Below are 27,314 nucleotides of genomic sequence, written 5' to 3' on the forward strand. Positions count from 1 at the left end.
AACTCTAATTAGAATATTAGATGGAGTTTTTTATTGAAATAAATTCTCGGATAATTCACGAATAATTTCTATATGTATAAACTAATAGGTGAGAAAATGTCCCATGTGACCATTTAATTCATGGTAAAATTACTTAAAAGGCCTTGATAGATAGAGGGATTTTTTTCTAAATAATCATTTAAATTTTAGGGCTTCTCTAAATAATCCATTTAGTAAAACTTTCTTTTTTAATCAGTTTTTGAACCTCATTCACCACATTTTTCACTATTGAAAGTCCTAACCGTTCGATCTCACCTTTTTCATTTTTTTTTTTTTTTAAATTGATTTTCGACTTTTCAATTGAGTTTCGAGGACTCCATTCCGTCGGAAAGGATTTAAGAAGGAAGAATAATGATTTTTTTCTAGTTTTTGAAAATATATATAACAAATTAGGATTTTTTTTCTTCGTTTTTGGATGAAAATCAATCAAGGATGGTTCTTGTGATTTGAAATCATCTAGGGAAGTCATTATCTCAAGTTTTTAGTCAATATTTTTCATGTATTTTAATTGAAAAAACTCGAAAAACAAATATGGGTGGATTTTAATATGAGCCATCGTATTCTCTAACAAATTGTGTTAGTCGTTGTCCATCAATCATAATCCTTCATCTTCCCTATGTCCACTAACACTAGAATTGGCAATGGTGAATCACACTACAATTTGCCTATCAATCCTTTAGAAGCATGTACCAATCAATTTATGTCTCTTTATGTCAATGGCCTTCAAATTATACACGTCGGATCATAAGCCATCTAATGGGATGAAAGAGTGTTTTAAAAATAGGACGGAGCAAGTGATTCAGCCAGCTTGAAGACATACATTCGATCGCTTGCCTACCAAAAACACAAAAACAAGAAACTATGCTTTACTGACTAGAATGTAAGGCCCATCAAGGACATATAGAGTAGCACATAACGATGTGGAGATGGATGAATAATAAGACTATGAAATACAAAATCATAACGAGTATATCAAAGACTCAAGATACTGATGCATTCTACTTTACATCCAACCATCATGTATAAGTTCACGGATCATTCGGCTTTCTTATTCAAAAACCATGATTTTTTTTCTTTTTTCATGCGTTATATGTAAACAGCCCTAATGCATGAGTTCCTTCTTGCAATTTAGGATCTGCAACAAAGAACAAGAATAGATAAAATGTTTAATTTCCTTAGAGATAATCTGGAGAGGCACATATTTGTCTTTGGTGATCGGCAAAGGTTCTCTCTATATTAATTTGATATCTATACACAAGCCTTTGGGTTACAAGGTAAATGAAACATACAGCAAGGAACGGGTTTTTCAGTTTGGCAAGACAAAAACAGTTCTGATGGCATTATATTTTCAACAAGTAATTTGCGCCTTCGTGTTGAAACCCACATGCTTTATCTTTTGCCGAAACCATTGGAACAATCTTATGGACCTGTTATTAATCTTCCCACGCTCTGCAGGTATGGGTTATAGTTATGATTTAATGGTAGAGTCTCAAATCTAAAACTTTCAACCCGGCCCTCCCTTTTCGCATACTGATCTGTGCCATCTTTCAAACTACCACAATATGCCAAAACTGGGGCTCGTTGGTTCATATTACTACAATTAGAATCAGCGATGTGGGATTGGCTATGAGCAGGTTCCACCACCAGTGTTTGCTGCTTCTCATTTGATCTATTTTCAGGAATCGAGCTAATCCCGACCCCAAGATCAAGGCTAATGGTGTCAATTTCTTCAGATCTAATCATTAACATGTCATTTGAAGCTGTATTATTAACTTTTGACACTGATGCATCATGGGCGCTAGTCCTTGCAGCTGGTACATCATGGTTATGTTTTCCCTCATATGTGGTTATAACTGCTTTTGGATCATGTGATGCCCTCTCCACATGTTTTCTAACTGGGCATCCAACATTTGTGCATTTGTAGTAACTCCTGCATAACAAGAGGAGGATAAATATCATCATATATCAATCTTACCCAAAAGATTGTAGGCAAATATCTTGCAACAATAAACCTGTGGTCTAGATATTCATGAGGTGATTGTTGTCTATATGAAATATTGCGAGTTTTTCCCAAGTATTGGGAGGACTTGAATATAACTCCTTCAGCTGAGAAATCCCCTTATGTATTATTTGGTATCAAAAGTATAGGTTCTACAACCATGTGCAAGAAATAATTGAATGTCTATCATAGATCTTTCTACAACATGAACAAATTTCTTTAAACCTACTGGCATAAGGAAACACCTGAAGCACATGCTAACACATAAGGCAATACCATCTTTAACTTAATGATTTTCTTTATAACAAAAAAAAAAAAAACAGGCTTCTGAAATAGTGTGGACATGATCGATCCCCCATGCACTAAGTAAGTTATTAAACACAATTACACAACCATGGTTTGATATTAGAAATTCTATTACATTATGATGTATACAATTTTATTTTATTTTTTACATTCATATTTTCTTCCTTGCTTTTATTTAAATTTGTTTAAGTTAAATATAGCTAAATATAAAATAACAACATATGTGCAGCTGCATGTCGGTGTTTCAAGCTTCTCAAAGGTGTCGTGCCTAACACCCACCCGTATTAGATACCCATACAAAGGTCTGTTCCCTTGTTACACAGAGAAACTAAAGGTGGGATTTTATGTTATTTTTCTACCATCATATCTTCTATCGACAACATTACATACCTTGGATTAGGATTCCCTCTCACCACTTTCTGCCCATATTTGCGCCAGCGGTACCCATCATCCAGTATATCAATTTCACTTAGAGTTTGAACAACAAGGCGTGATTCCCCGGTTATTTTACCCACTGTTGTAACATCTACGCCGCCAATGTCTTTCTTCCTGTTCAAAATCATTTTAGCAATTCAATCATGGTTAGCACATGGATGCAAATGCAAATTTTGTGCACTTTTTATTATTAAACTTACGGTACCTGCGCTTAGACTCTGGATCATAATCATCATCCTGAACACCTTCTACATTATCACCACTGGCCATAACAGGAGAAAGATCAGGGGTAACATTTTGCTCAATTTGATGATTTGTCTGGGTATTCGCATTTGATGACTTGTCTGCAAATATGAGTAAGTATATAAAAGGTGAAATAATTAAACAATTTATTCAAATAAGTGCTAAATTATACAATTAATAGGAATGCTTCTTTGCTTGCCTCTAGCAGATCCTTCTTCTTGGGTTGACACAATTGTTCCAACTGTCATCCGACGGCTAGGCTGAGGTTTAGGATGATCGTGATTTCCTTTGTAGATTATATCTGTAATCTGCCCATCGTGAGACCGTTCCAACTGCTTTTTCACTTGGCAGTAAGGATGAGTACATTTATAATAGCTCCGTGGAAACTCACATCCTTTAACATGTTTCTGCCCATATTTTCGCCAACTATATCCATCTTCCGATGATTTCTCAGTCGTTATCAAAGAATTAGTTCCTCTATGATCAGATTGCATTGCTTGGATCCCATTTTGAGAACCCTGTCTCTGGGACAACTCATCAGAAGCAACTTCACTGGGTGCACTAGCTTTTGAAGTCACCATGTGAACTGATGGGTTTGGAGCAGTTACAGATAAAGTTAATTCATGTGAGGAAGCTAACATCTTCTCATTTCTAATAGAAGGTGAGGATGCAAATGTATGAGTCTCGTGTTGAGCTTCGACTCGAACAAATGACTCACAGTGCTGGTGGTTCAACCCTGTAGAAGCCTTGAAACAATAAAAGAATGTTAGGCAACCATTGCCCTGTAACAACAAAAATCAGGGTATAATTTTATGACGGTAGTAGCTTCAGCAATCTCCATGAATGAATATATGATTAACAAAATCTTTTATACACTGAAAACATCTTTACAAGAAGAGATCTACCAATGAAAGTAGAGTCAGTTTCATAAGTCATTGTGAAACTATATGAAGAAATGATAACGTTGGACCTATTGGTCCGTTGGGTGGCCCATTAAGCCTATGACCCACGTTTTCAAAGTTTCTAAATTATTGGGTTTCCTTGTTCATGAAGTCAATAACAGAAGGATAATTGACAGTTTCAATTGATTTGGGAAACCTCTACTCCTATCTATAAAAGTTATGGATCAGCACTCTTATTATGAGTAGATTTCAAACAAGAAAATCAAGAGCAACTTCAAGAACTTTTTAACGGTTTTGCACTCAAAATCAGCAAGGTTAGGGAGGTCTTTGAGGATCCAAATTCCATCAAGAAAGTAATCAATCCATAGAAGGTAGATCAAGGAGGAGAAGGTGAGTCTAGAGATTAAAGTTATATCACCAAAGGGGAATCATTGATTTCAGGTTTTTGGATTAATGGCGATGGCTTCAATTCCAGGTATGTAACGACACACCCTAATACCTTATGGATATATGTTTGTTAATGGTAATCAATCGTAAAATTGATCCTGTATTCATTCTTTAATAGTTAGACGATTTTAATTCAGTGAATGGTTGTATAAATCATTATTTAGATATATGAGCAAAGAATGAATAACTGAAATAATGCTAACAGATAAAACGCTCATCCATAATTTTCACATTATTAAGTCATCCTGATTAAGAGAAATACACTAGCAATAGAAAAAAAATTAAAGGTCGGCATTAACAAGAAAGTTACCAAAGGTCCCAATGATAGGCTTGAACCTGGGCTCAATCTAGTGTGAGATTTAAACTTAAAGTCGTTATAGTTTCTTTCATCATAAGTACAGCTATTGGATGTGTCCCTCGGAGAAGAGAACTCATCAGAAACGAGTGTGTCATGCATGATTTGGGGTTTGCTGAAGGCACCAGTGGTCGGTGAAGGTTCTGCCTGCAAAACCAAATGGAAAGCTTATTGAAATTAGTGATTAAGAAGGGTTTTTTTTCTCAGCAAGTGATGCCTATTGCCTTCTACAATAGAAGGAAATAATAGATATTTTGCAAAACAACAAAGAAAATCAGCAAAATTGTTCTTGCAGTCTTAACAGCTATGCAATATAAATAGTAAAAAATGACAATCATCGGCATTACTCAGTTATTTATGAAAAATTGTTTGCTTACGGGATCTGAGATAAACCAATCACATGAGCCCGCAAGTATTGAATGGCATCCCCAATTTACAAAACTACCCTCATTAAGCTCGACGTGGCAATAGGGATCATCTGACAATCCTCTCAATGACCCTTCCAAGTGTTAGAAATTGAAGAAATAGAGCTAGACCAACATTCGAAAGACAAATCACCCTCCAAGACAAGCAATTAAAAACAACAATATAAAAGGTATAAGCAACACCAACAAAAGATAAGCCGGGAACAGTAGGCGTTCACTCACTTCTTTCTCAATCAATGCAAACACCTCTCTTCCTAAAATATGTTTCCTATATAACTCAACATTTTAATAAATAAAAACCCAACTCCCCATCTATATATAAAGAAGAAAAAAAATGGTTTCCTAGGGATCAGTACATGTTACAGGGATCCATTCATTTGAGCATTCCTATGGAATATCCACTCATCTCAGCCGTACATTCGTTCGATGCTAGTATTTTCCTAAGAAAAATTGATACATATAAAGAGAAAGAAAGATTCTTAAAACAAGTCAATTTCAAAGATAGATACTTAAACAAGCATAAAGGAACCAAGATAATATAAAGTGGGCATCAGAACCAAATTAACGGCCTCAGCTTCAATTTCACCAACTTTTTCAATCCACACTGACCTAAAGAAACCAAATTTGTGACCAAATGAATCAACCCAAACTTTATTCTTTCTTACATGATGATTCGGATTGAAAGAAACAGATGATTTCGAGAACTCAAAGATTCATACATTAATAATCAGAATTTCAACCAAAACTACTATAAAATTAGGCATATTTAAAAAAATAAAATTAAATAAAAACAATTAAATAAGACCTTTAATTAGATTTGAACCAAAATCCCTAACCTTCATGTTCGAGAGAAGAACAGGAGTATCAAGCAACGTAGTAGGGCTCAGACCTGAAGAGATCGTCAAACATGGAGACCTTGAGATTGGAAGTCTAGCTGGAGTCATCAATTTATACCTAGCAGCATTCGATCTGGAACTAGAGAAATCGCTAGAATCCGATTTTACAGAAAAATCGTTCCTTTTTGGATTTTCTCCCATTAAAGCATTATTATTAGAACTCGAATTCAGAACGTTTCCACCATTAAAGCTCTCAAATTGAAGCTCGTAAGCTCTGGTTTCAGCTTCAAGAGATCTTCTTTCATGATTTGTAAGGCTCGATTTCACATTTACTTCCATTACCGATATGCAGAGAGAAAGTAACAGTAAGAGTGAAGAAGAGGTGAGAAGAAAGGTAGAATTATGCCCGAATTTTAGGGGTATTTTCGGTATTTAAGTGCCTGATTGAGTGTTTTTTTAGGTTGTCAGATACTCATCAGCCTGAAGAAGTTGACTTTTTTAGTTTTAAAATCATGATTCAGTTTTGTTAGTTTTGGTAGGCATATGTGGTCCGGAGTCTGGACTCTGGAAACCCGATTAACCAATTACCCGTATCCGCTTCCATGTTTTGGTCCTTGTTAGCCATCCCCCGTTTAATTCTTGAAAAATTCGCGAATTTTTCGTTTTTTTTTTTAATGAAATTATTATTCTTTTGATTATTGAAGTATTTTAAATATTTCATGAATTTTATTTTTTTAAAAAGAATAAAACACGTTTTTTACGGATTTTTAAAAACTAGATCGAAAAAAATGTGTTATTGTAACTTGTTGTATGTTGCAAAGTGTAAACTTGCAACACAAGTCGACTTTGAAATGACCATTTGAGAGGAATTCACCTATTTAGGTTACTAATTTCTCTTTTATCTTTAAAAAAAATAATAATAACAATGGCCCTCTAAATTTATTTGAGATTACATCTTATTTTTTCAAATTGATAATTTGTCTCTTGATTTTGGTCTTTTTATATAAACCAATGAAAGAATAACCTTAATGCCCTCATTATCACCATCATCATTATTATTATCACCATTATATCATCACCAATTTTGTCATTACCATCAACTATCATATTATCGCATTTTTGGTTTCTGAATTTTTTAACTGAGATGGATAATACATGTATAAAGCATATGTTGCATATTTTTCGTTTATCAAATTTCAAATCGAATTTTTACAATCTGAAATCTAATAGAACTCGAATTTTGTCCCATTCAAAATTGCTAACAAAGGTTTTGGTATGGAATTTTGTTAGCAATCTCTCGTTTAATTCGCGAAAAATTCATGAATTTTTCGATATATTTTCTGTCAAAGTATTATAGTCGGGATTATTTGATTATTCTAAATAATTCACATATTTTAAATTATAAAAAGAATAAAACATGTTTTTTTAACAAATTTTTTGACTTTTACAAAATTTTCTATATCTTGATTGGGAAAAAATGCTATTGTAATTTCTTGTATGTTGTAACGTGTAACACAAATTCGACTTTGAAGTGGTCATGTTCCGTAATTTTGGAGGAATTCACATTTTTGACATGATAAATATTATTTTCATCATTTAAAAAATTATGAAATGCCTCTCTATATTTATTTGACATGTCACGTTAATTTTCTAAACTAATGATTTATATTTTGATTTTTTTCTTCTTATATAAATCAATAGAACAACAACTTCAATGCCCCCATTATCATCACATTCACCGTCACTAATTTCATCATCACTGTAATATTATCGAATTTTTTATTTTCAATCTTTTGAAATTAGATGGAAATCAGAGTTGATCGATCTTGACCCATTCAGAGTGTCATTGGATCGGATTTGAATCCTAATGTTATGATCCAATATAAAAATCCAATCCAATCCTTATTGGATTGGTCTCGGATCTTCATCCTGACCTGATCTGATCCGATCCGATCCAGACCTACAACTGATCAAACAATGGGGTCTCAAAATAAATAAATAAATAATTTAATTTTATAAAAATGATTGCATGTGCTTTGTATGCAAATCAATAAATCTGAATAAAGTTCATTTGGTGGAGAAGAAACACACTTTTTAACGGTCATATTGCAATGATTATTTATGAGATTTTACAATATTATATTAAAATTAATCTATAAAAACAATTAAAAAAATCTTACTTTGTAAATAATTATTTAGCCAAAGTTGGTGGGCATGGCATCTTGGATATAAGTCAAGGACATCATAATCATATGGGTATCTACACCTTATCCTAATTATTGAGGTTCACAATAATAATATTTTATTTTTAAAAAAATTACTTAAAAAGGACCTTGATGGATGGATTTATTTATAAATAATCCTAAAATTTTGTGCAGTAATTTGATAGGACATTTAGTAAAAAAAAATTATTTTTTAATAATTCTTCATTATTGAAGAAGTCATCATTTTTTTATTTACCGTCGAGTTCACCACTTTTTACTTATTGCGAGCTCGACACTTTTATTTGGTATTGAATTTGCAATTTTTACAAATAAACTCACCAATTTTAAAAAGTGGTGAACTTGACATTGGTAAAAAAAAGTCTACCCATTTTCAATTTTCAAGTTTTTTCGACTAAAATACATAGAAAGATCAACTAACAACTTGAGATAATGACATGTTTAAATCATTTTTACCGAAAAGAACCATTCTTGATTGATTTTCACATAAAAGAAAAAAAAAAGTATTAAAAAAAATCTTTAAAATGATTATTTCTTCTTTCTTAAATCCTCTATGATGGAATGGAGTCTCCGAAATTCAATTGAGATGTCAAAAAATCAATATTTTAATGAAAACAATAAATTCAAACGGTTAGGATATTCAATCGTGAAAATTGTGGGAGATGAGGTATAGGGACCACTAAGAAAGACAGTTTATTAAATGGATTATTAAGAGACTGTCCAAAATTTAGAGACTATTTAGAAATAAATCCCTTTGTCAGGGTTCTTTAAGTAATTTTCTCTTTTATTTAACTCTACCTTCAATGTATGACCTAAAAGTTTCAAATTAAATTGATTTTTTGTGAGGATACAAAGAATCAATAAAATCGAAAACTTCAAATTCCATCAAAAGTGATTTACAAATTAACAGTAAAAAATCCCAGAAAAGTGGTTAGTTGCAGTGTTCGTATTCCCCTTATCCTGGGGAGGGTAGTCGGCCTTTCCGCTGTTTTTTCATGTTTTTCCGAGTGTTTTTGTTCAAAAGAGCATCTGATTCGACGCAAAATGTCTCATCTTTTATTAGGCGAACATCGTTTTTTCCGGGCCAAAACAGCGTCTTTGGCGCTAGTCGCTCCATCCTAAGCTTGTTCCGTAGGCTGCAGTTTCCAAGCTCCTCTTGCTGCATCCTCTCTCTCTTCCCTATGAGTTACCGAAAAGTTTCACCTACGTAGCCCCTGTAGACCTCCCTTAAAAGGTACTTTTTGGCGATGGTTTCTTAACAATTCTTTATGTAATTAGCAAGGAAGTGACAGTCACCATATTCTTTTTCTACTAGCAATGATTTTCCTTATTGAGTCCACCTAACCTTACTAAGTTAATAAGGATTTCACCCTCACTAAGGGTCCTTGGATGCACCTTGTGGCATTCAAAAACTCAATCCAATGTTTCATGATTGTAGAGGATGAAATTCTATGAACTTTAAAAAAAATTTCAACATTGAATTTCATTTTTAAGCTTGGGGGTTATGTGCAAGTTCCACAACCGTCCATTTTCAAATCTGAGTTTTTTCGAAGAAATTTATAGGGATGTGGTGTTGGATAACTAATGTGAAAATCCATTCGAACAAAACAATCCTTAGTAAGGTTGAAAATCTTACTAAACAAATAACAAAAAGGTTTCTCTTTCTTTAATTTAATGACTCTTTACCATATAAAACACATAGATATCTATAGTAACAAAATTCTTTTTTTTTTTTTTTTTGTTGAAAAAGTCTCAATGATGATTAATTTATAATTCTTTCAATCACCATTTAATCCAAACTTACTTACAATATATTGAAAAATACATTTTTATATTACGTTCAATATGAACAATACACATCCATAATGTCCAACTTGGTTCGATTAAAGGTCAAATCAAAATCAAAATCAAACTGACGTAAGCCGGTTCCATTAAATAAGAATCAGAACCAAACCAAACTGAGCTTACTAGGATTCCAATATCCTACAACGTGAAATTTCATATGCCAAGTCATTAATCTACCCATTAAAAAAATATCATTAATCCAGAATCATTAAGAGTTCGGGTTCTCGCGATTCGGATTGACACCTTGAACCAGACCAGTTGATTGGTTCTCCATTGTTTTAACCCAAAATCAAATAACGTGTTGCAAACGGGCCCAAACTATCAATTTGGTTCAGTTCTGAACCAAGTTTATTGCTTATTCTTCTCCAGTAAGCTTCTGTATCAGGTGGAGACATTTTAATTAGATTTGCTTATGGTGCAACCTTTAGATACTTTTATTTTTATTAGTTAAGAGCGAATCCTATACTACTGCTAGACCTAATAGACGTTGCCTTAGTAGAATAATGCACAATTTAGGGGCTCAGGACAAATTTATGTTGTGCATATGCAAGAAACATTAGCTTCTCTTACAGATGATTTTGCATTCTAATCAGTTACATTGGATGAGTTTTCAAGTGTGACCAAATAACTCAGTTCACCCAAACCCATGGTTATATAATAAAATATTTTATTAATATTTAATTTTTATTTTAAATATAAAAATTTATTATATTAATTGTACTTTGTTGTTAATGACAATTCTTTGTTAAATTAACACAAAATTGGGCTTGTTCAACGTCCAACAGTACTTACAACTCGGACCAGTCCGAACTCATCCCTGATTTAAAAGCTCAAGTTCAAGTTGAATTGTGCTTGGGTTGAGAATTGAGCCAAGGTTTCACTCCAACCAACCAAATTTGGTTGGAGCCCAAGTGCTCATCCATTTGCTTCCACTTCACCAAACAATTCTTAGGTTTAGATTCTGTTGAGATTCTAGATTATGTTCAAAAATATATGAATCAACAACCATTGGATTGTTTCTGAAATGTTGCTCAGGAGAAAGCAATGGTATAGCTATCATAAGACCCACGATTACAAGCCTAACTTAAGCCTCCGTAAGCAAAGCAACCATTTATGTCTTGCCGACCACAAACTGACTACCAATGCATCCAAGAGGATCAAAGCCTCTTCTCTACTATAGTCTGTCTATAGTTTGAATGGAACTCCAAAAACTCCCAAGACTCTAGAAATATTGAAACACTGAGAGAAAGATCTAAACCAACCCCAGCAAATGCCCAAAAAAAAAAAAAAAACTCGTTGCTCAGCCACAATGAATGTGGCTTTCATGGTGAACCTGAGAGTATGAATGGGTTCTGAAGGAGATGATCAGAGTGATAATTGCATCACCAGAAGATTTAAAATAAAAATGAGAGATGTGCCATAGGGCAGCCAGCGGCCAGGGCCCAGGGCCATCAACTTTAGATGCCTGCAACGAGGGAGGAGTAATATGAGTTGAAGATTGAGACAAACAGATAATTGTAGTATTTTCATCCAAGAAAGAAAAGTGGCATGGCCACTAGGGGGTCTGAGACAGAAAGACAATCTAAAGACGAAATTTCTTTAGAGGAAAATGGTCAGATAAACAAACCTAGAAAACATTAAAAAAAAAAACATATATACATAATTTCTGTTCATGAACTCCATGCTATCATACCAAGTAAGACAGAGCTAACTAGGAAGAGTCTAGGGATAGAAAGATGATCGGTGTGAAGTTGGCAAACCATGAGTGGTACCATAACCCATTGACCTGTCATACAGACCAGAAGTCATGAGAGACTCTGAAGAGTACAGGTGTGACCTAGATGGGCTTGGATCCACACCGTAACTCAAACGATTACTAGTAGCACCAAGGCCATACGACCCAGCTGCTGAATTCAAGTAGTGAGAACCAGCAGGAGCAGGAGCAGGAGCACTGCCAACCAGTTGATACTGGGACGATGATGATGAGCTCATCATGTATGGAGGCATGACTACACCATCCTGTAAGAAGCCCTCAGGCTGCAAATGACCATAAGAAAATGGAGCAACAGAAGAAGTAGTAGTAGTAGTAGCAGCAGCTACGGGCATGGACACAGATGCCCTGTGACGCTTGTTTCCAGAATGCTGCTGCTGCTTCTTGGGAACGGGTCCTGGGCCAGAAGCAGGACGTTTTCTATCCGCCTTCTGCTTCTCCAACTGTCCAACACGTTTCTCGAGGCCATCTCGTGGGTATTGTGATTCAAGATCATGCTCTTCGATGCATTTGATTATGGCTCTTAATGAAGCAAGCTCCTTAGCTGTAGCCTCATTCTGTTTGGCAAGTGTATAGCACAATGTATGCAATGAATGCCGACTGTGAATTAATATGAATTCAAAATGATGCATCTAACACAAGGAATGTATCTGAACGTACCTGTGACTGTACTGAATGATTTCCCTTACTGCGGATTTCAACAGCAACCTTCTTGGATTGCTTCAAGTGGGCTTTTAAAAGGGGTACTGGGGGGAACTTGTCAACAAGATCAAATGCATAGGCAAACTTAACAGCCTCTAGTTGCTTCCCTTTATTACTGAGTTTTTCAATAAGATCTGCAACATAACAGAGTGACAAGCACTCATCAGACTGCCCTGCCTCTAAAGGCTGGACGGGTTGAGAAGACAAAACTAATATGTAGCATTTGACAACTCAGTCTAAAAACTAATTAGATAGAACATCAACAAAAGATTTGACAAATCACTACAATATTGTATAATGAAATTTAATTCCCTAAATACACCCCAAAAAACAAGTCAGACAACAATGTGCTCCAACCCATTTGGGACAGATAATCTGGGGCTGTAATACCAACTTGGATTACAAAGGACACCAAAAAAGATTAATGCCCAATGGGCATCTTAGTAGCTATATTTTCATAAGAGTATGCTGCTGTAGGACTTTTAACCCAAGCCTATGGTTATTGCCACCCAACGGTCTTACCTCCTGGACAGTCAAAAGAAGATAAGGGTGCAATACTGTTCAAGATATTTAGGAGAACCACCGGGGAAAACAAAAAGGAGCATTCAATGTCTGATAAAAAAGAGGAATTTTTCTAAATGAAATAATACACTTTTTGTTTAGTGGAAAATTTAGAGTGCAACTATAGCCTCAGAATTGCAGAATTGACAACAAGGCATAATAACCATTCAGTCCCGAAAGATGGTATGAAAATTATTGATATCATCATAGGCCCTCCATGCAAAAAAACATGATAAGTGGAGCAATGACATTGGTATACTAAAAAAGTGGAGCAATCACTTGCTTCGTAAGGAAGCAATCAGACAAACATTTCAAAACTACAAGCAGCACATTACCACAAAAAATTAAAGGGAAGCAAAGAATGGGTCATTTTAGAAAAAGACATTCAATGCCTGATAAAAAAGAGGAATTTTTCTAAATGAAATAATACACTTTTTGTTTAGTGGAAAATTTAGAATGCAACTATAGGCCTCAGAATTGCAGAATTGACAACAAGGCATAATAGCCATTCAGTCCCGAAAGATGGTATGAAAATTATTGATATCATCATAGGCCCTCCATGCAAAAAAAACATGATAAGTGGAAAAAATGCTGCAGATAATAACTACACAGCACAGGTTTAAAACAAGTAGTTTATCAAACAGGTCCAAGCTGTACGGAAATTCATGCAAGAAAGACACTAGGAAGGGAAAAAAAAGATTCCCTCAAGCAGGGGCGGATTTACAGTGGGGGCAATTGCCCCCACAAGAATTTCTAAAATCAATAGGGAGGTACTAATAATTTTAAAAAAAAAAAATTTAAATTCTACTGCTTTGCCCCCACAGGAGTTTTGAAAATTTTTCTATTTGTAATTTGCCCCCACAAAAATTTTTAACATTCTACTGCTTTGCCCCCATAGAAAATCAGAAAATTTTTCTATTTGTAATTTGCCCCCACGACAACAAAAACCTGGCTCCGCCCCTACCCTCAAGAGGCATATATAATTATAATTATAAATAAAAAGGCCATTGGTACAACTGAACATGTAAAAAACAAAGCAACTCAACTAAAATGAAAACGAAAAAAAAAATGTAAACAAATACAAGGTTTACCGATAGGTTTTTTACAGGATTGCAGGTAATGGGTTTTGACAAGAAACCCAAAAACATCAGTACTATATTTACTCAAATGTTCCCAAATTTTCCAAATTTTTACAACATTTTCCCAAAATTATCCAAATTAACTGAACTGAATCCTGGAAGAATAATTGTCAAAAAGGTCAAGGGCATCAGAAGTGAGATGACATAGAAACCTTCTTGGATTTTCCTCACAATATAACATTCATTTACATGAGAAGCTGAGATGACAACCAAAACAGTATTTTGATAAGAAATTAAACCTCAAGTGAGCAGGGGACAGGAAATAGGAAACATATTAGAATTGGAAGAAATTGTTCACAAAAAGAACAGGAACAGTGTAGAATGGATAGCAAGATAGATGGAACGAGAAATATACATTTCAAGGCCAAGGGCAGAAATATTGCAGAATATCTGCTGTGCACTAAGAACCCACAACCAACCAATTTTTGTGAGACCTGTGCTAGAATACTGGAATCTACTAATAAGAAATTATATCTTCAGGAACTTGAAAGACATGCTTTATGTAATTAATTCATAAAGAGAGAATGATGCACAAATTATGGAATGAGTTTCAAACAAATGTGTGTCTCATGGCCAATCCCAGGAGGTAATGGCAGCAACGCTGCTTCACAAGGCAATGGAATATGAGACCGTACATACGGTAGTCTAGCTCCAACAAGGGAGGACCATCAACGCAAATGAACTTTATCTGTGACGTTTACTATGAGGAATTTACGAACATAAACGGTTCGCTCCATCAAGTTGGGAACTTTTCAATAAGAAAAACTTCCCCGTCAACATGAAATCAATTGAATTCAAGAACCAAACAAATAAAATTAAAATATGTATAATAATAATTAAAAGGGAACAAAAGAACTACAAAACATGAATTCTAATACAGAACAGACCACAAATATCAGAAATTTACCAGGAATTTTATCGGTGAAACCAAGAGCTCGACAAAGATCTATCGCCTGTTTCCGCCTAGCAATAAAGACAGCAAGATCAAGAATCTCATCTGCATCAAATGCAGATGCCAAGTTATATGTAACTAAGAGCTGCAAAAAAGCTAAGGGTTCCAAAGGATTTTCATCTCCAATGGTAACCTTCCCTTTCCACTCAACCGCAAGTTTGGTTGCCTTTTCCTTAATCTGAGGCTTAATCTGTGGGGAGATATCCATCAATTGTTCTAAAAGAAGAATACAAGTTCTTCTAATAGCAGCCAATTCCCCATCCTTATCTCCCTTAGAATTATTAGGGTAAAACCCTATCATTGCATCTAAAACAAGCTTCGCTGGATCCGAAGCGAATCGAAGTGCAATCGCAACCTCGTTTCGGATCGTTTGAAGTTCTTTACGATGTTTCATGATGTAAGATCTTAAACCCATCCCATCCATCTTGATACAGATGGATTTCATCTCAGGATGAGAGATCAATTCTGACTCAACTGGTTTCTTCGCTGGTTCTTCAACCAACGGAGTTTTTTTCTCTAGAGATTCAGATCCTTTGATGGATTGTTGTTTCTCTTTCGATTCAAGTTCCTTGAATCGTTCTTCGATCGATTTCTTGATAGAATCGAAGTGATCCTCCAGATCCTTCCATCGAAGGGTGAAAGATGAAAGAAAAGACGAGTGCGATTGGAGATCTTCGAATGTCTTTCGAAGATCCTCCTTCTTCGCATCTGTAGACTCAATTGCAATAGAAATCGTCTTCAGTAAAGCCATCTCTGCAAATAAAAACCCTAGAAACTAATAGATCTAGAACATTAAAGTCCAGATATCTAACCCTAAAGAGTAAATAAGATCTAAAACTTAATCTACAGCGAATACAACGAGAAGAAAACTTCTTCTGCAACGAAACCCTAATTCTTAAACGCCGAGCAACTAAAAAGGCGGGGAAATGAGTTACATTTATGGAAGGATATGTGCATCATTTCGATCGTAATTAGGGTTTTGCACTTTCACTCGTTGAGTTAATACATGGAAACGAGGCGAGTAGACAATGTGAATCGTCCGTCACAATAATTCATCCTAGTTGACTAATTTAGGGTGATGCAGCCTACGGGTGCAACTTGGTCTGTTTCGAACCAAACAAATAGCTTTGGGAGGGTTTGGTTCGGTTTGGAACAAATTGCAGTTCGATTCCGAGTAACGAAAATAGAGAATCGATCAATTTAATTTGGTTATTGGATCAAGTTTGTAAAGAATCAAATCAGACTAAGAATCGAACCCCTATGCAATAAATATATATAATAATAATTATTATAAATTATTTTAGGAATTAAAACATAGATTATTGATCTTTTATGAATAGATTTGTGATTTATCGTATGAAATTTTATATTTGTTTTTTTATTAAAAAAAATAATTTATAATTTATAGAATATTGAAATTCCGTAGAACCGAACTGAACCAAACCAACTTTAATTCGATTATGATTCTTATTTAGTGGAACCAACCTATGTCGATTTGATTCCAATTTGACCTCAAATCGAAACAAGTTGCACCTTTAATTTAGACTATACGCTCTATGTTTTGGTGAATATTAGAGATATCTTGTGTTTTTAAACTAATAACATGTCCATAGATTAATGTAAATGCCCTCATCTTCAACCTCTTACCAGAAACCCTAGTTTTTTCTTTTGAAAACTAGTTTAATGTCAATGAGACAAATTTCTAATCTTCAATCTTAATTTTATCTACTCCAACCTTAAGCAAGATAGGAATGATGAAATTTTGAGTAGAAAATCTAGGTAAAATAACTTTCATCTACTATGTTGAATGATGAAAATCATGAACAATTCCCACTCCTTGAGTAAAACATCATCAACAAGATAAACTTATAAACATATAACTACCCGGTCTATCAAACATGTCAATTGCCAAGCAATCGTTAACAAAATATAAACAATGGATTTAAGATTAGGTCAAAAAGAAGAAAGAAAATTTACCATAAAGGTTGAAAATGACTGGTTTGGAGAAGTTGTTGAACAATCCAATGTTTTAATAACTCGTTAAACTGTCCAACATTTTAAATGGAAACTAAATTATTGGGGGTGTTAAAGCAAGTTATTAAAATGTTGGACAATCCAATGTTTTAATCATTTGAAGAGCATTTTTGGTAAAGTAATGTATTTTAACACATTAAAATGTTGCACAGTCCAATGAGTTATTAAAACGTTACACAATCCAACAAGTTACTAATATGTTGGATTATTTAGTTACTTAATTAATTTTTGAAAAAATAAGTTCTTTTTATAAAGATTAAAACATTTAACCCTCTTTTAGTAATTTTCCCTATTAAAAGAAAACAAAATAAACCAATTCCAGCTTCTAGTAGAACCTAACGATTCTAATTCCTATCGATTCGATTTCATTTTAGACCCGAGTCTAATCAAAATTAATAAAAAGGAACTAGAACAGGGGTTTTCGATTATGGTTAAATAGGTACCCATTGACTCCCCTAGTCCGGACCTCAATCATTTTAATTTATACAACTCTAATTTGAAAGTGAAAGGAGAGTCTCAAGCACCTTACAAGCCAAAATGTATCATTCCACTCTTTGCCCAATAAGAATCAAACAGGTCAATTCCAATGGACTACTGAGGTCGCACGTCATATCATACCACATTCTAGTAAATCGCAATTGCAACATAATGAATAAATGGTCACACGTGTCGAAAATAAACGTACTACTCATTGATGTGCCGCAATGAGCTCCTATAACAAAATACCCTTCCCCTAAAATAACCAATTATCCATTTACATGACAAAAATAACCCTCATGAATCCTTAAAACATAAGAAATTTTTGATAATTTACTCGTATAAATATTTGACAAGTGTAAGCATACAAGAAAATCAATTAAATTAGGAAAATTTTCATAATGAACCATCACAACGAGACTCCTTTTTAGATACCCCTTAGTTTTTTTTTTTGTTGCTATAACTTGATAGGGTAATTAGTAGAAAAAAATTATTTCTTAATGCCCTCTCACTCCCTTTTCAATCTTCGAGGTTGATGATAGATATTTGATATTCAAATTAGTAAATAAATTAAAACTCATAAATGATTTATCTAAATCTTGAAGAGTGCGGGGCAAAGGGATTGATCGAGGAAGATCTCTTGTCCTTATTGTAACTTATAAGATTCAGATCATGATTGGATCCACATATATTTGGTAAAAAGGAAGAATTTTTTTATCTGAGAATAATAAAAATTGAAGTTACTCAATTGGGGCATGAAAACGTGGTTGAGTTGATCTTAATTGCTTTTTGGGATAGAATTAAAGAAGGAGAAGATTTTGGAATGAGGAAATTATTCGCTAATGAGGTGAAAATCTCATGTATTATTCTCTAGTGTGACAATATTATTTGTCAACTTTTCAAATATCAATCTCAAAAAATCAAACTTTGTTATATGAAAATTACCAAAATATGATTAACCTATAGATTTGAAATCATTGCTTAATACTTATATACATGGTATTGCAGACGCCATTTTAAATGGTGACTTCCCAATGGTCCGACTCACATAATTTTTACAAGTAAACTCTGAAGTTTGAAACATTGAGACCAACAACAATATTATAAATTATCAAGATAAAAGATTTGAATGATTGACTTCTACGATTTGAGTTTGACGTTTTATAAGATTCTTGATTGTTAAAAGAGTCCAACTAGCCTTATTAAGCCTCATCTATCGTAAAAAAAAACTTGAGATTTATAAAATAAGTCCAAAAGATACTTTATAAATCTCAAGATATTGTTTTACACATCTCGAGGTCTTTTTGACGATGGATGAGTCTTAGTAAGGAAAGGGTTTCTCTTGATAAAGCAAAATATGGTCCCAAAAGTTGGGATGGATTAGGAAGAAGTCCCAACCTCGGACCTATAAAGTAATTTTACCATTGAATTGATGTTTAACTTGATTACACTTTCCTATTCCTAATCGAAATGCAAAGAGTTGTACTAAACTAACCCTAGTTAACTCCGCGCCTATAAATAGTCCTCTCCATGAACCTCGTCTATTTCGTGCTTCGTTTCTTCCATATTTTTCTCTGCGAGAGCCAAGGAGGAGTGCTTTTGTTCTCTCTTCTACACTACTTTTCTCTGCGTTTTCTTCTCAAATAGAGAGAGAGAGAGAGAGAGAGAGAGAGAGAGAGAGAGAGAGAGAGACGTAAAGATGTTTCAGATTAGTTCCTATTCGTATCTTAGAGAAGCTCGAACATCGTTTTTCATGGTAATCTGTTCAGCCTCTGTCTTCGTTTTATCTACTGCGTTTTCTCTGGTTTGTTCGATTGAGTCATGGAACTCCTAGGGTTTTCTGATTTGAAATCTGTGATCGGTGCTTCGATTTGAGGTTTTTTCGAGTTTTTCTTCCCCGATCTGAACTTGTTGGAGTTTTTTCTACGTTTTCGGAACGTTCGTTGATGTTTTAGGGTTTTTAGGATCTAGATATCATCGATTGTGTAGTTTTGAAACTCGAAGATGCCGTTTGTGAAACCTGATCCATCTGATAAAGATGCGGAGCCGTTCGTTGAGGTTGATCCGACGGAACGGTACGGCCGTTACAAAGATCTGCTTGGTGCCGGGGCAGTGAAGAAGGTTTATCGCGCTTTTGATCAAGAAGAAGGGAGAGAAGTGGCTTGGAATCAGGTTCGGTTGGGGAGTTACATGGATGATGAGGAGATGATGGAGAGGATTTATTCGGAGGTTCGCTTACTTCGATCATTGAAGAACGATAACATAATCGTTCTGTACAATGTATGGACCGACGAAGAGCAGAACACGTTGAATTTTATTACTGAGGTCTGTACGTCTGGAAATCTGAGGGAGTACCGTAAGAAGCATCGCCATGTTTCCATCAAAGCCTTGAAGAAGTGGTCGAGGCAGATTCTGAAGGGTTTAGAATATCTCCATACACATGAACCGTGCATCATTCACAGAGATCTCAATTGCAGTAACGTCTTCGTCAATGGGAATATTGGACAGGTAAATCCATCTTTTTTGCCCCCCTTTTTAACGTCAATTAGGGATTTTTTTTCTTCAGATTCTTATTGTAAATGTGTTCTTATTTCTGCTTCGTTTTGGCAACGTGTTGATTAAGTTCTGCCAGATGTTACTTATATCAGATTTATATTTTTTTAAAGGACAAAAAAATGTTTTATTTTCGTTTCAAAGTTTTCAAATTTTAAGCAAAGTGATTCTTACAAAGGGGTAAAAGAGAAAAAAAATTAGAGGGGTAGAGATTATTATCTAATTCACAAGCATTCCGTATGGATCTGGAATTAGCAACCACTTAATAAGAAAAATTCTTAAATTAGTAACAAAGGTCATGAATTACCAAAGTAGCCCTAGTGATTTGACCTTGTTTTAGTATATTTCGGCGTTGACCGGATTTTTAGGATCCATTTTGAATTAGGAAACCTCATTGGAATATTCTTGTAGATCACTCTTATCCGGGAATCCCAAGAGAATCTTACCAGAAAATTTATTTCCCAAAATAACCCTTCAAAAAAGGAAAATCTTATCAACAACGAACATCTCTTAAGAGTCAAATTTAGAAGGTACCCTCTTCGTTACAAGACACGTGGTATTTATTTTAGGCACTACATTTTGATAATATTTAGAACACCTCCTTACGTTTTGACAATATGTAGAATAGCTCTTTGGAAATGCCATGTGTAATCTAAAGAAGGGGGTTTCTTCGAAATTTTGAAGCTGGATGGCCACGTCAAAGTTTTTTCTAAGTCTCTTAGTAACTAAGAAGACGATCTGGGGAATTGTGGATCCAAGGATGAGGAAAATAATTGTCTTTACTGGTCTTTTTTTATTTGTTGTTCTCTACATTTAGAAGTGCTCCCATTGTATTGTTTTTGTGGGCTATAATTAATCTTCTCCTTTGTGTTGATATATATGTAGGTTAAGATTGGTGATTTGGGTTTGGCGGCAGTAGTGGGGAAGAGTCATTCTGCCCATTCGATGCTTGGAACCCCCGAGTTCATGGCACCAGAGCTATACGACGAGGATTACACAGAGATGGTGGACATATACTCATTCGGGTTGTGCGTGCTAGAGATGGTGACGCTGGAGTTACCTTACAGTGAGTGCAACAGCCCAGTCAAGATATACATGAAGGTGGTAGCTGGTGTTAGGCCTCAGGCCATGAACAAGGTTAAGGACCCTGAGGTCAAGGCCTTTATCGAGAAGTGCCTTGCACAGCCGAGGGCAAGACCTTCTGCATCTGACTTACTCAATGATCCATTCTTTCATGGAATTGACGATGATGATGACGACGAAAATTAACATCATTCTTTCATGTAGGAAAGGAAGATACGTACATACAGTCTGTTTTTTTTTCTTTCTTTTATTCTTTTTTTTTTTCTTTATATTGATCTGGAGAGTTATATGGGTGAGGTCTATAGATGTAGTGCTTTTGTTTTGTTTTGCTTAGGGGGTTGTAGAAGTGGGGAAAGCGTTATGTGGGTCTTGAAGTGGCTGGTTTCAAGAGTTTTAGATGAGAGTTTGATTGGGGAAGTTGATATATGTTCATAGAGTTTTAATAATACAAGTGGTTTGATTGTTTTTTTAAGCATATTTAAGACTTACGACTTGTGAGTTTAACATGAATGTTGTCCTATTCTCACCTTATAATTCGAATTGACCCAACCATATAAAATTGAACAACCATGTGTTCATCACGTCATGGACCACTCGATCCTCTTCATCTCTCTATTGTTTATGTGTTTTTTTTATAGATAAGTGTAATATATTAAATGAAAGAAAATTAAGTACAAAGAGGCTAAGGAAGCCTCTAAGAGAGCAACAAACCAAAAAGAGAATAAAGCATCAAAGAGTACATAAAAAATTCCATCTAAAAACGAAATCATCAAAAGTGATCCCTTGAAGTCGATGTTCTGCTTCGCTCAAAGATATAATAAGCCCAAGATCTTCAAGAATATGTTGTGAGAACTTTTCATTCTATTATTAAACACCCTATTATTTCTCTCATTCCACACCCTCCAAGCAATAGTCGAGAGAAGAATAGCCCACAAAAATATTTTCCTGAAAGAGAAGACATTACTGGCCCACTCTTCTAATAACAGGGAATACTTATAAGGAAGGACCCAATGAATACGGAAAAGACCAAGGAATATTGACCAAATTTGGTTAGAGAATGTGCAATGAATTAAAAAATGCAAAGAGAACAACAATTTGGAGTGATCCACCCTCGAACAATTAAATTGTCCAATGTAAGAATCTTCCTAAGGGAAGCCAACCAAGCAAAAAAAGATATTTTAGTTGGGATGGAATTTGATCAAATGATAGATCTCAAGGGGGATTGCTCGGCATAAGGATTGAGGCACTTAAAAAATGAGCTGACAGAAAACCTCAAGTCTTTAGCCCTCATCCATTCCCATTTGTCCTGTTCACTGTCGTTGAGAGGACACAAGTGCAAAAGATTAAGGAAAGATATCACATCTGTTAGCTCCCAATCATTAAAGTTTCTCCTGAACCCTAAATCCCAAGTGGAATTGCAATCGTTGCGAATCACACTGTTGAATCGAGCAATTCTTTTTTATAAAACAGGCGTACAAGGACGGAAATTGAACTGCTAGAGGTGATGTGCCACACCAACTGTCCTTCCAAAATCTGATCTTATTACCTGTACCCGCTTTGAACCTAATCCCTTTCTCGAACTCCTCACTCATTTTCAAAATACTCTTCCAAACACTACACTCATATGAACCTTTAGCCTCACCGCTATACCAACCCAGCCTCTTTTCCCCGTACTTCGATACAATGACCCTCCTCCACAATCTACCCCTTTCCTCCTCAAACCTCCAGAGCCATTTCCCTAAAAGCGCTCTGTTGTTTATGTGGTTGTCACTATCAAGAAAATAAAGAAAATAGAACATCAAGATCAATCTTGTTAACTAACATTGAAAATAAATAAGATATTGGAATATAATTGAATTTTAACAAACATCATCAAAAACCTAATCCAAAGTATCTGTGGTCAGCTGAATGAATATGCTTCTTCCGTTCAATTCTCTAATTTGCGTGTCATCGTATCCTCATTCATTACTTTTGGTCTTTCGCTTACTCTTTCATGACCAACAACCCACACATTCCTTCTCATTGATCTTTGTTGTATTAATCCCAATTGACTTTCCTTTAGCTTATCACCAACTGGGGCTAGATCTACATTTTCATGAATACGCCCATTTTTTGTTGTTCACAAATTTCCCTCGCATCCATCTAGACATCTTCATCTCTGCAATAGTCTTTTAAAATGTTTCTTGGGGCCAAACTTATTTCTGTAGTAAAAAATGAATTATTTCAGGATAAGATTGCCATCTTCAGCTTTTAACTAGATATATGGCTTCCACAAATTGAGACTTGTAAACCAAGTTCTGAAATATGTTCTCTCTCTATTGATCAACAACTATTTCCTTCATGGTCACCTCTTTTGATCAACAACTACTTAAATCAGGAACATAACCCGAATCCTTTAAGATGCAAGTAAGTTCTTTGACTATCTCATATATTTTTTCATTGTGTTTGTGAGATTTATCTCCAACAAGGAAGGTATGGACCTCGTTTTGTATCTCAATCCAACTGCAACCAGGCTCCTTTTTCACCCCAGATTCTCTCATTACCTCCCTAATCTCATCAACATTTTTCCACAACCCAAAAGAGGCATATGTGTTGGCCAAAGAAACATATTTTCTAGCATTTTCGGGTTCCAATTCAAAGAACCTCTTTGCTACAAGCTTCATCAAATCCAGGTCTCCATGAATCCTACAAGCCGCAAGCAATCCACCCCAAACAATACTATATTCCTCACAAGGCGAGTTTAGAACAAACTCATAAGCCTCACGTAACCTCCCTGCACGCCCTAAGAGATCAACCATGACAGCATAGTGTTTCCCTCTTGGCTTTATTCTGTAATCTCTCGTCATCAATGTGAAATACGTCCAACCTTCACTAACCAAACCTCCATGGCTACAAGCAGAAAGAACGGCAAGAAAAGTAACTTGGTCTGGTCTAAACCCTTCATCTATCATTCTCGGAAAAAGCTCCAAAACCTCTCGTACTCGTCCGTTCTGGCCATACCCATAAATCAAAGCGGTCCACATAACAACATTCCTCCCTAAAGCCTTATCAAACACTCGATGACCATCAATGGGACTACTACATTTAAAGTACATATCCATGAGAGCGCTATTAACTACAACATTATCCCTAATTTGGTTCTTGATCATGACACAATGGGCTCGCTTCCCCTGCTCTAACGTAGCCAGAGTAGCACAAGCATGGAAGACCGACGCAAATGTGAATTGGTCCGGCATTAAACTGTTCCATCTCATCTTGTAATAAAGATTCAAACCCAATTCTTCAAGACCCTTTTGAACATAACCCGAGATCATCGCGTTCCATGAAACTAAACTTCGGTCAGGAATTTTGTCGAAGATGATATGGGCAGTTTCTAAATCTCCAGTTTTTGCATATAAAATCACTAATTTGGTATTCAAATATTCATTAGGGTTGAATCCCACAGTTACCATTTGTGCATGAATTCTTCTTCCTTTCTTAAATTCTTTCCTGAAAATGCATTCTTGCAATAGAAGAGAGTAGGTCTGTGGATCCAATTGTGATCCAGAACTGCACAATATGTCTACAGCTTCGATTATTTTTCCAGAAAAACATAAACTTTTCAATTTTTCATCCAATTCGAACATATTCTTGTGGAAACCACGCGAAGAATGGAAATATCTGAACGTTGCAAAGCGCATGTTGTGCGATTGAATGGGTGATGAAGTTCATGTGAAACGGATTTTTGAATTTGAGGGACCAAACAGGTTTTGCTTAATCCTGTACTCTCACCAGTCTTGACTTTGGAATGCAACCCCTCCTCTTTGTATAACACGTGGCACATCATTTGTTGCTATATGAACAAGACACCATTCTAAATCATGACTCTTAATCTTGTTTATCACTAATTTATATCGTAGAAGAAAATGTTAAAGTGATTTCAAGGATTCTGCATTAGACATTGAGCTGATGTGGACCTTTGCTCAGAAACTTAGATGCTTCGACTAGAAAGCATCTATGATTATGAACACATATCCACGTCAACTCAATGTTCAAAACAATGTGTATGAAGTCATTTTAATTATTAAGTGGAAGGTGGCACGTGCAAGCGCAAATATATCAGAAAAGTAGATTTGTGATTTAAAATATTAATTACAAGTGATTTTGAAGATTACATAGTTAATGGGCTTTTTTTTCTTTTTTGTAATTTTGAAAACTAACCAACATTATTTTAGAGACATGGGATGACAGATTTCTTGGGTTTTTTTTATTTTTATTACCAAAATTATTTTAATTATATTAAATTTAAATTAAAAACAATGGGAGCAACTTTGGAATCCAAATTTTGGTGTTGAACCACTTTCACTCCTCCTTCTCTCATTATAATAGTAAACATTATTAAAATAAAGATATTATCTTCTAATAAATTATAACTTTACATTATGTTTGAAGGATTGAGAGAAAATAAACTCATTAAGAGAGGAGAAGAGAAACTTAGGGTCTGTTCTTTACAGAAGCTAGCTCCAGCTCCAGAAGCTGGCTTCTGGAAGAAGTAGAAGCCCAGAGCCTAAAAAGCCATATCTAACAGAACCTTGTTTGTTAAAGAAGCACAGAAGCCAGAAATTGATGTTCGTTTGACAGCTTTTTATTACTGGATTATGGTAAAATGACCAGAATACCCTTAATGTTGATAATGCTCCCAGAATACACAAAAAATGACTACAATACCTTTATATATATATATATATATATATATATATATAATTATTTTCAATTTAAATAAATTTATAAATTTTATAATTATATTAAAATTTTAATAGTATCTTCTCTTAAAAATGGACATATGAAAAATGACATTAACGCACTGCCATCATTATTATTGTCTCATCATCATTTGTATTATTTTATCTAAGAGATTAAAAATGACTAATTTTCGAAAGAAAATTCAAATTTTTCTAAAGAAAATCTAAGATTTCATTTGGTGATTTTTCATTAATCTATGGTAGAAAACAAAGACCAAATCCATGTCATAAATTTGAAAAGATAAGGTATCTCAAATATTTATCAAAACTTGGAGGGCCTCATGTCAAAGACATAGACGCACATTCATTTATATTCAACCATTACGAGAAGAATCAAAATCTTTTGATTTCCATTAAGAATGTCAGATTGGGATCAGTGATACAAGATATTATAATAGTATAAGATAAACTATTTCGAATGCATTTCAAGTTTAAAACTATATTCTAATCGAATGCATTTTACTTTTACGAGCGAAATGCATTTCACATGTTAGTTTTTTTGTGATCGGGTAATTATAAAAGCACCTCACGAATTAAAAGCACGCCACGAAATAAAAGCACCCACGAATTATAAAAGCAATCCATACCATAGCCAATTTCTTTTTTGTCTTATATGAGTTAAAAATTTCATAATGAGCTGATTTTTGGTGATGATGATCTTTATGACGAGGAGATTATCCTCACCAAAAATCAGCCCATTTCGAAGCTTCTAATCCAGCTATTGTCCGAGCAAATAATGCTAATATCTTTTCATAAAATAATGATGTTTAGCTATGCTTTTTTGTTGTTCATAACAGCTATTGTCCGGGCAAATAATGGTCATTATAGCCTTAAGTAAACAATTATCTAAATACATCTCATTTTAGTCAATTTTTCAGATTCCATTATCAAAAAATCCGATCTCAAGCTATAAAATTAAAAAAAAAAAAAAAAAAAAAAAAAAAAATCCCCAAAAAAATTAGATCAAATCAGAAGTACCTTGAAGGAGAAGCAAACGAAGAAGGGTAGAGAGGGTTCCAACCCATCAGAGAAGAGATTCTCTAACTTATAAAGAACAAAACTAAGAGAAACATAGAGAAAGAAGTAGTTTGATCTTCGAAATCTTGAGAATTTGTCTGATTCTACGAAGCAGAAGTGAAGATCAGTTACTGTACACTCTAACTCTCGCAGCTTTCTCCTTAGCCGGAGAACAAAGACTGTTACTAAC

The 27,314-nt window shown here is 34.7% G+C and overlaps 4 protein-coding genes and 2 non-coding genes across 6 annotated transcripts; 1 reads left to right on the forward strand and 5 right to left on the reverse strand.

Moving 5' to 3' along the window:
- Positions 1 to 1,175: 1,175 nt before the first annotated feature.
- On the reverse strand, positions 1,176 to 6,448 carry LOC147387113 (WRKY transcription factor SUSIBA2-like). Its single transcript, XM_086421393.1, has 6 exons — positions 5,988 to 6,448; positions 4,682 to 4,873; positions 3,222 to 3,768; positions 2,985 to 3,123; positions 2,735 to 2,893; positions 1,176 to 1,969 (listed from the first exon to the last, which is right to left on the reverse strand). Exons 1-6 carry the CDS (start codon positions 6,324 to 6,326, stop codon positions 1,459 to 1,461), a joined length of 1,887 nt encoding a protein of 628 aa, XP_086277519.1. The 5' UTR covers positions 6,327 to 6,448; the 3' UTR covers positions 1,176 to 1,458.
- Positions 6,449 to 11,048: 4,600 nt separating this feature from the next.
- LOC147387114 (truncated FRIGIDA-like protein 1) lies at positions 11,049 to 16,115 on the reverse strand. The gene is made up of 3 exons (XM_086420850.1): positions 15,135 to 16,115; positions 12,486 to 12,661; positions 11,049 to 12,382 (listed from the first exon to the last, which is right to left on the reverse strand). The coding sequence occupies exons 1-3, from the start codon at positions 15,928 to 15,930 to the stop codon at positions 11,777 to 11,779; spliced, it is 1,578 nt and encodes a 525-aa protein (XP_086276976.1). The 5' UTR covers positions 15,931 to 16,115; the 3' UTR covers positions 11,049 to 11,776.
- Positions 13,213 to 13,302, reverse strand: LOC147387115 (small nucleolar RNA SNORD96 family). The gene has a single exon (XR_015171621.1). It is a non-coding gene; the product is annotated as a small nucleolar RNA SNORD96 family (small nucleolar RNA).
- On the reverse strand, positions 13,555 to 13,644 carry LOC147387116 (small nucleolar RNA SNORD96 family). Its single transcript, XR_015171620.1, has one exon. It is a non-coding gene; the product is annotated as a small nucleolar RNA SNORD96 family (small nucleolar RNA).
- Positions 16,116 to 19,209: 3,094 nt separating the features above from the next.
- Positions 19,210 to 21,801, forward strand: LOC147387117 (putative serine/threonine-protein kinase WNK11). The gene is made up of 2 exons (XM_086421670.1): positions 19,210 to 20,198; positions 21,129 to 21,801. The coding sequence occupies exons 1-2, from the start codon at positions 19,695 to 19,697 to the stop codon at positions 21,510 to 21,512; spliced, it is 888 nt and encodes a 295-aa protein (XP_086277796.1). The 5' UTR covers positions 19,210 to 19,694; the 3' UTR covers positions 21,513 to 21,801.
- Positions 21,802 to 21,842: 41 nt separating this feature from the next.
- Positions 21,843 to 25,266, reverse strand: LOC147387118 (pentatricopeptide repeat-containing protein At4g16470-like). Its single transcript, XM_086421669.1, has one exon. It carries the CDS (start codon positions 25,004 to 25,006, stop codon positions 23,684 to 23,686), a length of 1,323 nt encoding a protein of 440 aa, XP_086277795.1. The 5' UTR covers positions 25,007 to 25,266; the 3' UTR covers positions 21,843 to 23,683.
- Between the last annotated feature and the right edge of the window lie 2,048 nt (positions 25,267 to 27,314).

This window comes from Akebia trifoliata, chromosome 13, assembly GCF_017979445.1.
Source record: "Akebia trifoliata isolate Shusen 1 chromosome 13, ASM1797944v1, whole genome shotgun sequence".
In the NCBI taxonomy this organism is placed as follows: domain Eukaryota; kingdom Viridiplantae; phylum Streptophyta; class Magnoliopsida; order Ranunculales; family Lardizabalaceae; genus Akebia; species Akebia trifoliata.

What these genes read in the sequence shown, in the direction of transcription:
- LOC147387113 (XM_086421393.1), bottom strand. Translation starts at nt 6,326, where the DNA reads ATGGAAGTAAATGTGAAATCGAGCCTTACAAATCATGAAAGAAGATCT. An exon ending in GCCTATCATTGGGACCTTTG is followed by an intron (nt 3,769 to 4,681) that starts GTAACTTTCTTG and finishes TATTGTTTCAAG; the next exon opens with GCTTCTACAGGGTTGAACCA. An exon ending in GATCCAGAGTCTAAGCGCAG is followed by an intron (nt 2,894 to 2,984) that starts GTACCGTAAGTT and finishes GATTTTGAACAG; the next exon opens with GAAGAAAGACATTGGCGGCG.
- LOC147387114 (XM_086420850.1), bottom strand. Translation starts at nt 15,930, where the DNA reads ATGGCTTTACTGAAGACGATTTCTATTGCAATTGAGTCTACAGATGCG. An exon ending in TTTCACCGATAAAATTCCTG is followed by an intron (nt 12,662 to 15,134) that starts GTAAATTTCTGA and finishes GTTATGTTGCAG; the next exon opens with ATCTTATTGAAAAACTCAGT. An exon ending in ATCATTCAGTACAGTCACAG is followed by an intron (nt 12,383 to 12,485) that starts GTACGTTCAGAT and finishes CTTGCCAAACAG; the next exon opens with AATGAGGCTACAGCTAAGGA.
- LOC147387117 (XM_086421670.1), top strand. Translation starts at nt 19,695, where the DNA reads ATGCCGTTTGTGAAACCTGATCCATCTGATAAAGATGCGGAGCCGTTC. An exon ending in TCAATGGGAATATTGGACAG is followed by an intron (nt 20,199 to 21,128) that starts GTAAATCCATCT and finishes ATATATATGTAG; the next exon opens with GTTAAGATTGGTGATTTGGG.
- LOC147387118 (XM_086421669.1), bottom strand. Translation starts at nt 25,006, where the DNA reads ATGCGCTTTGCAACGTTCAGATATTTCCATTCTTCGCGTGGTTTCCAC.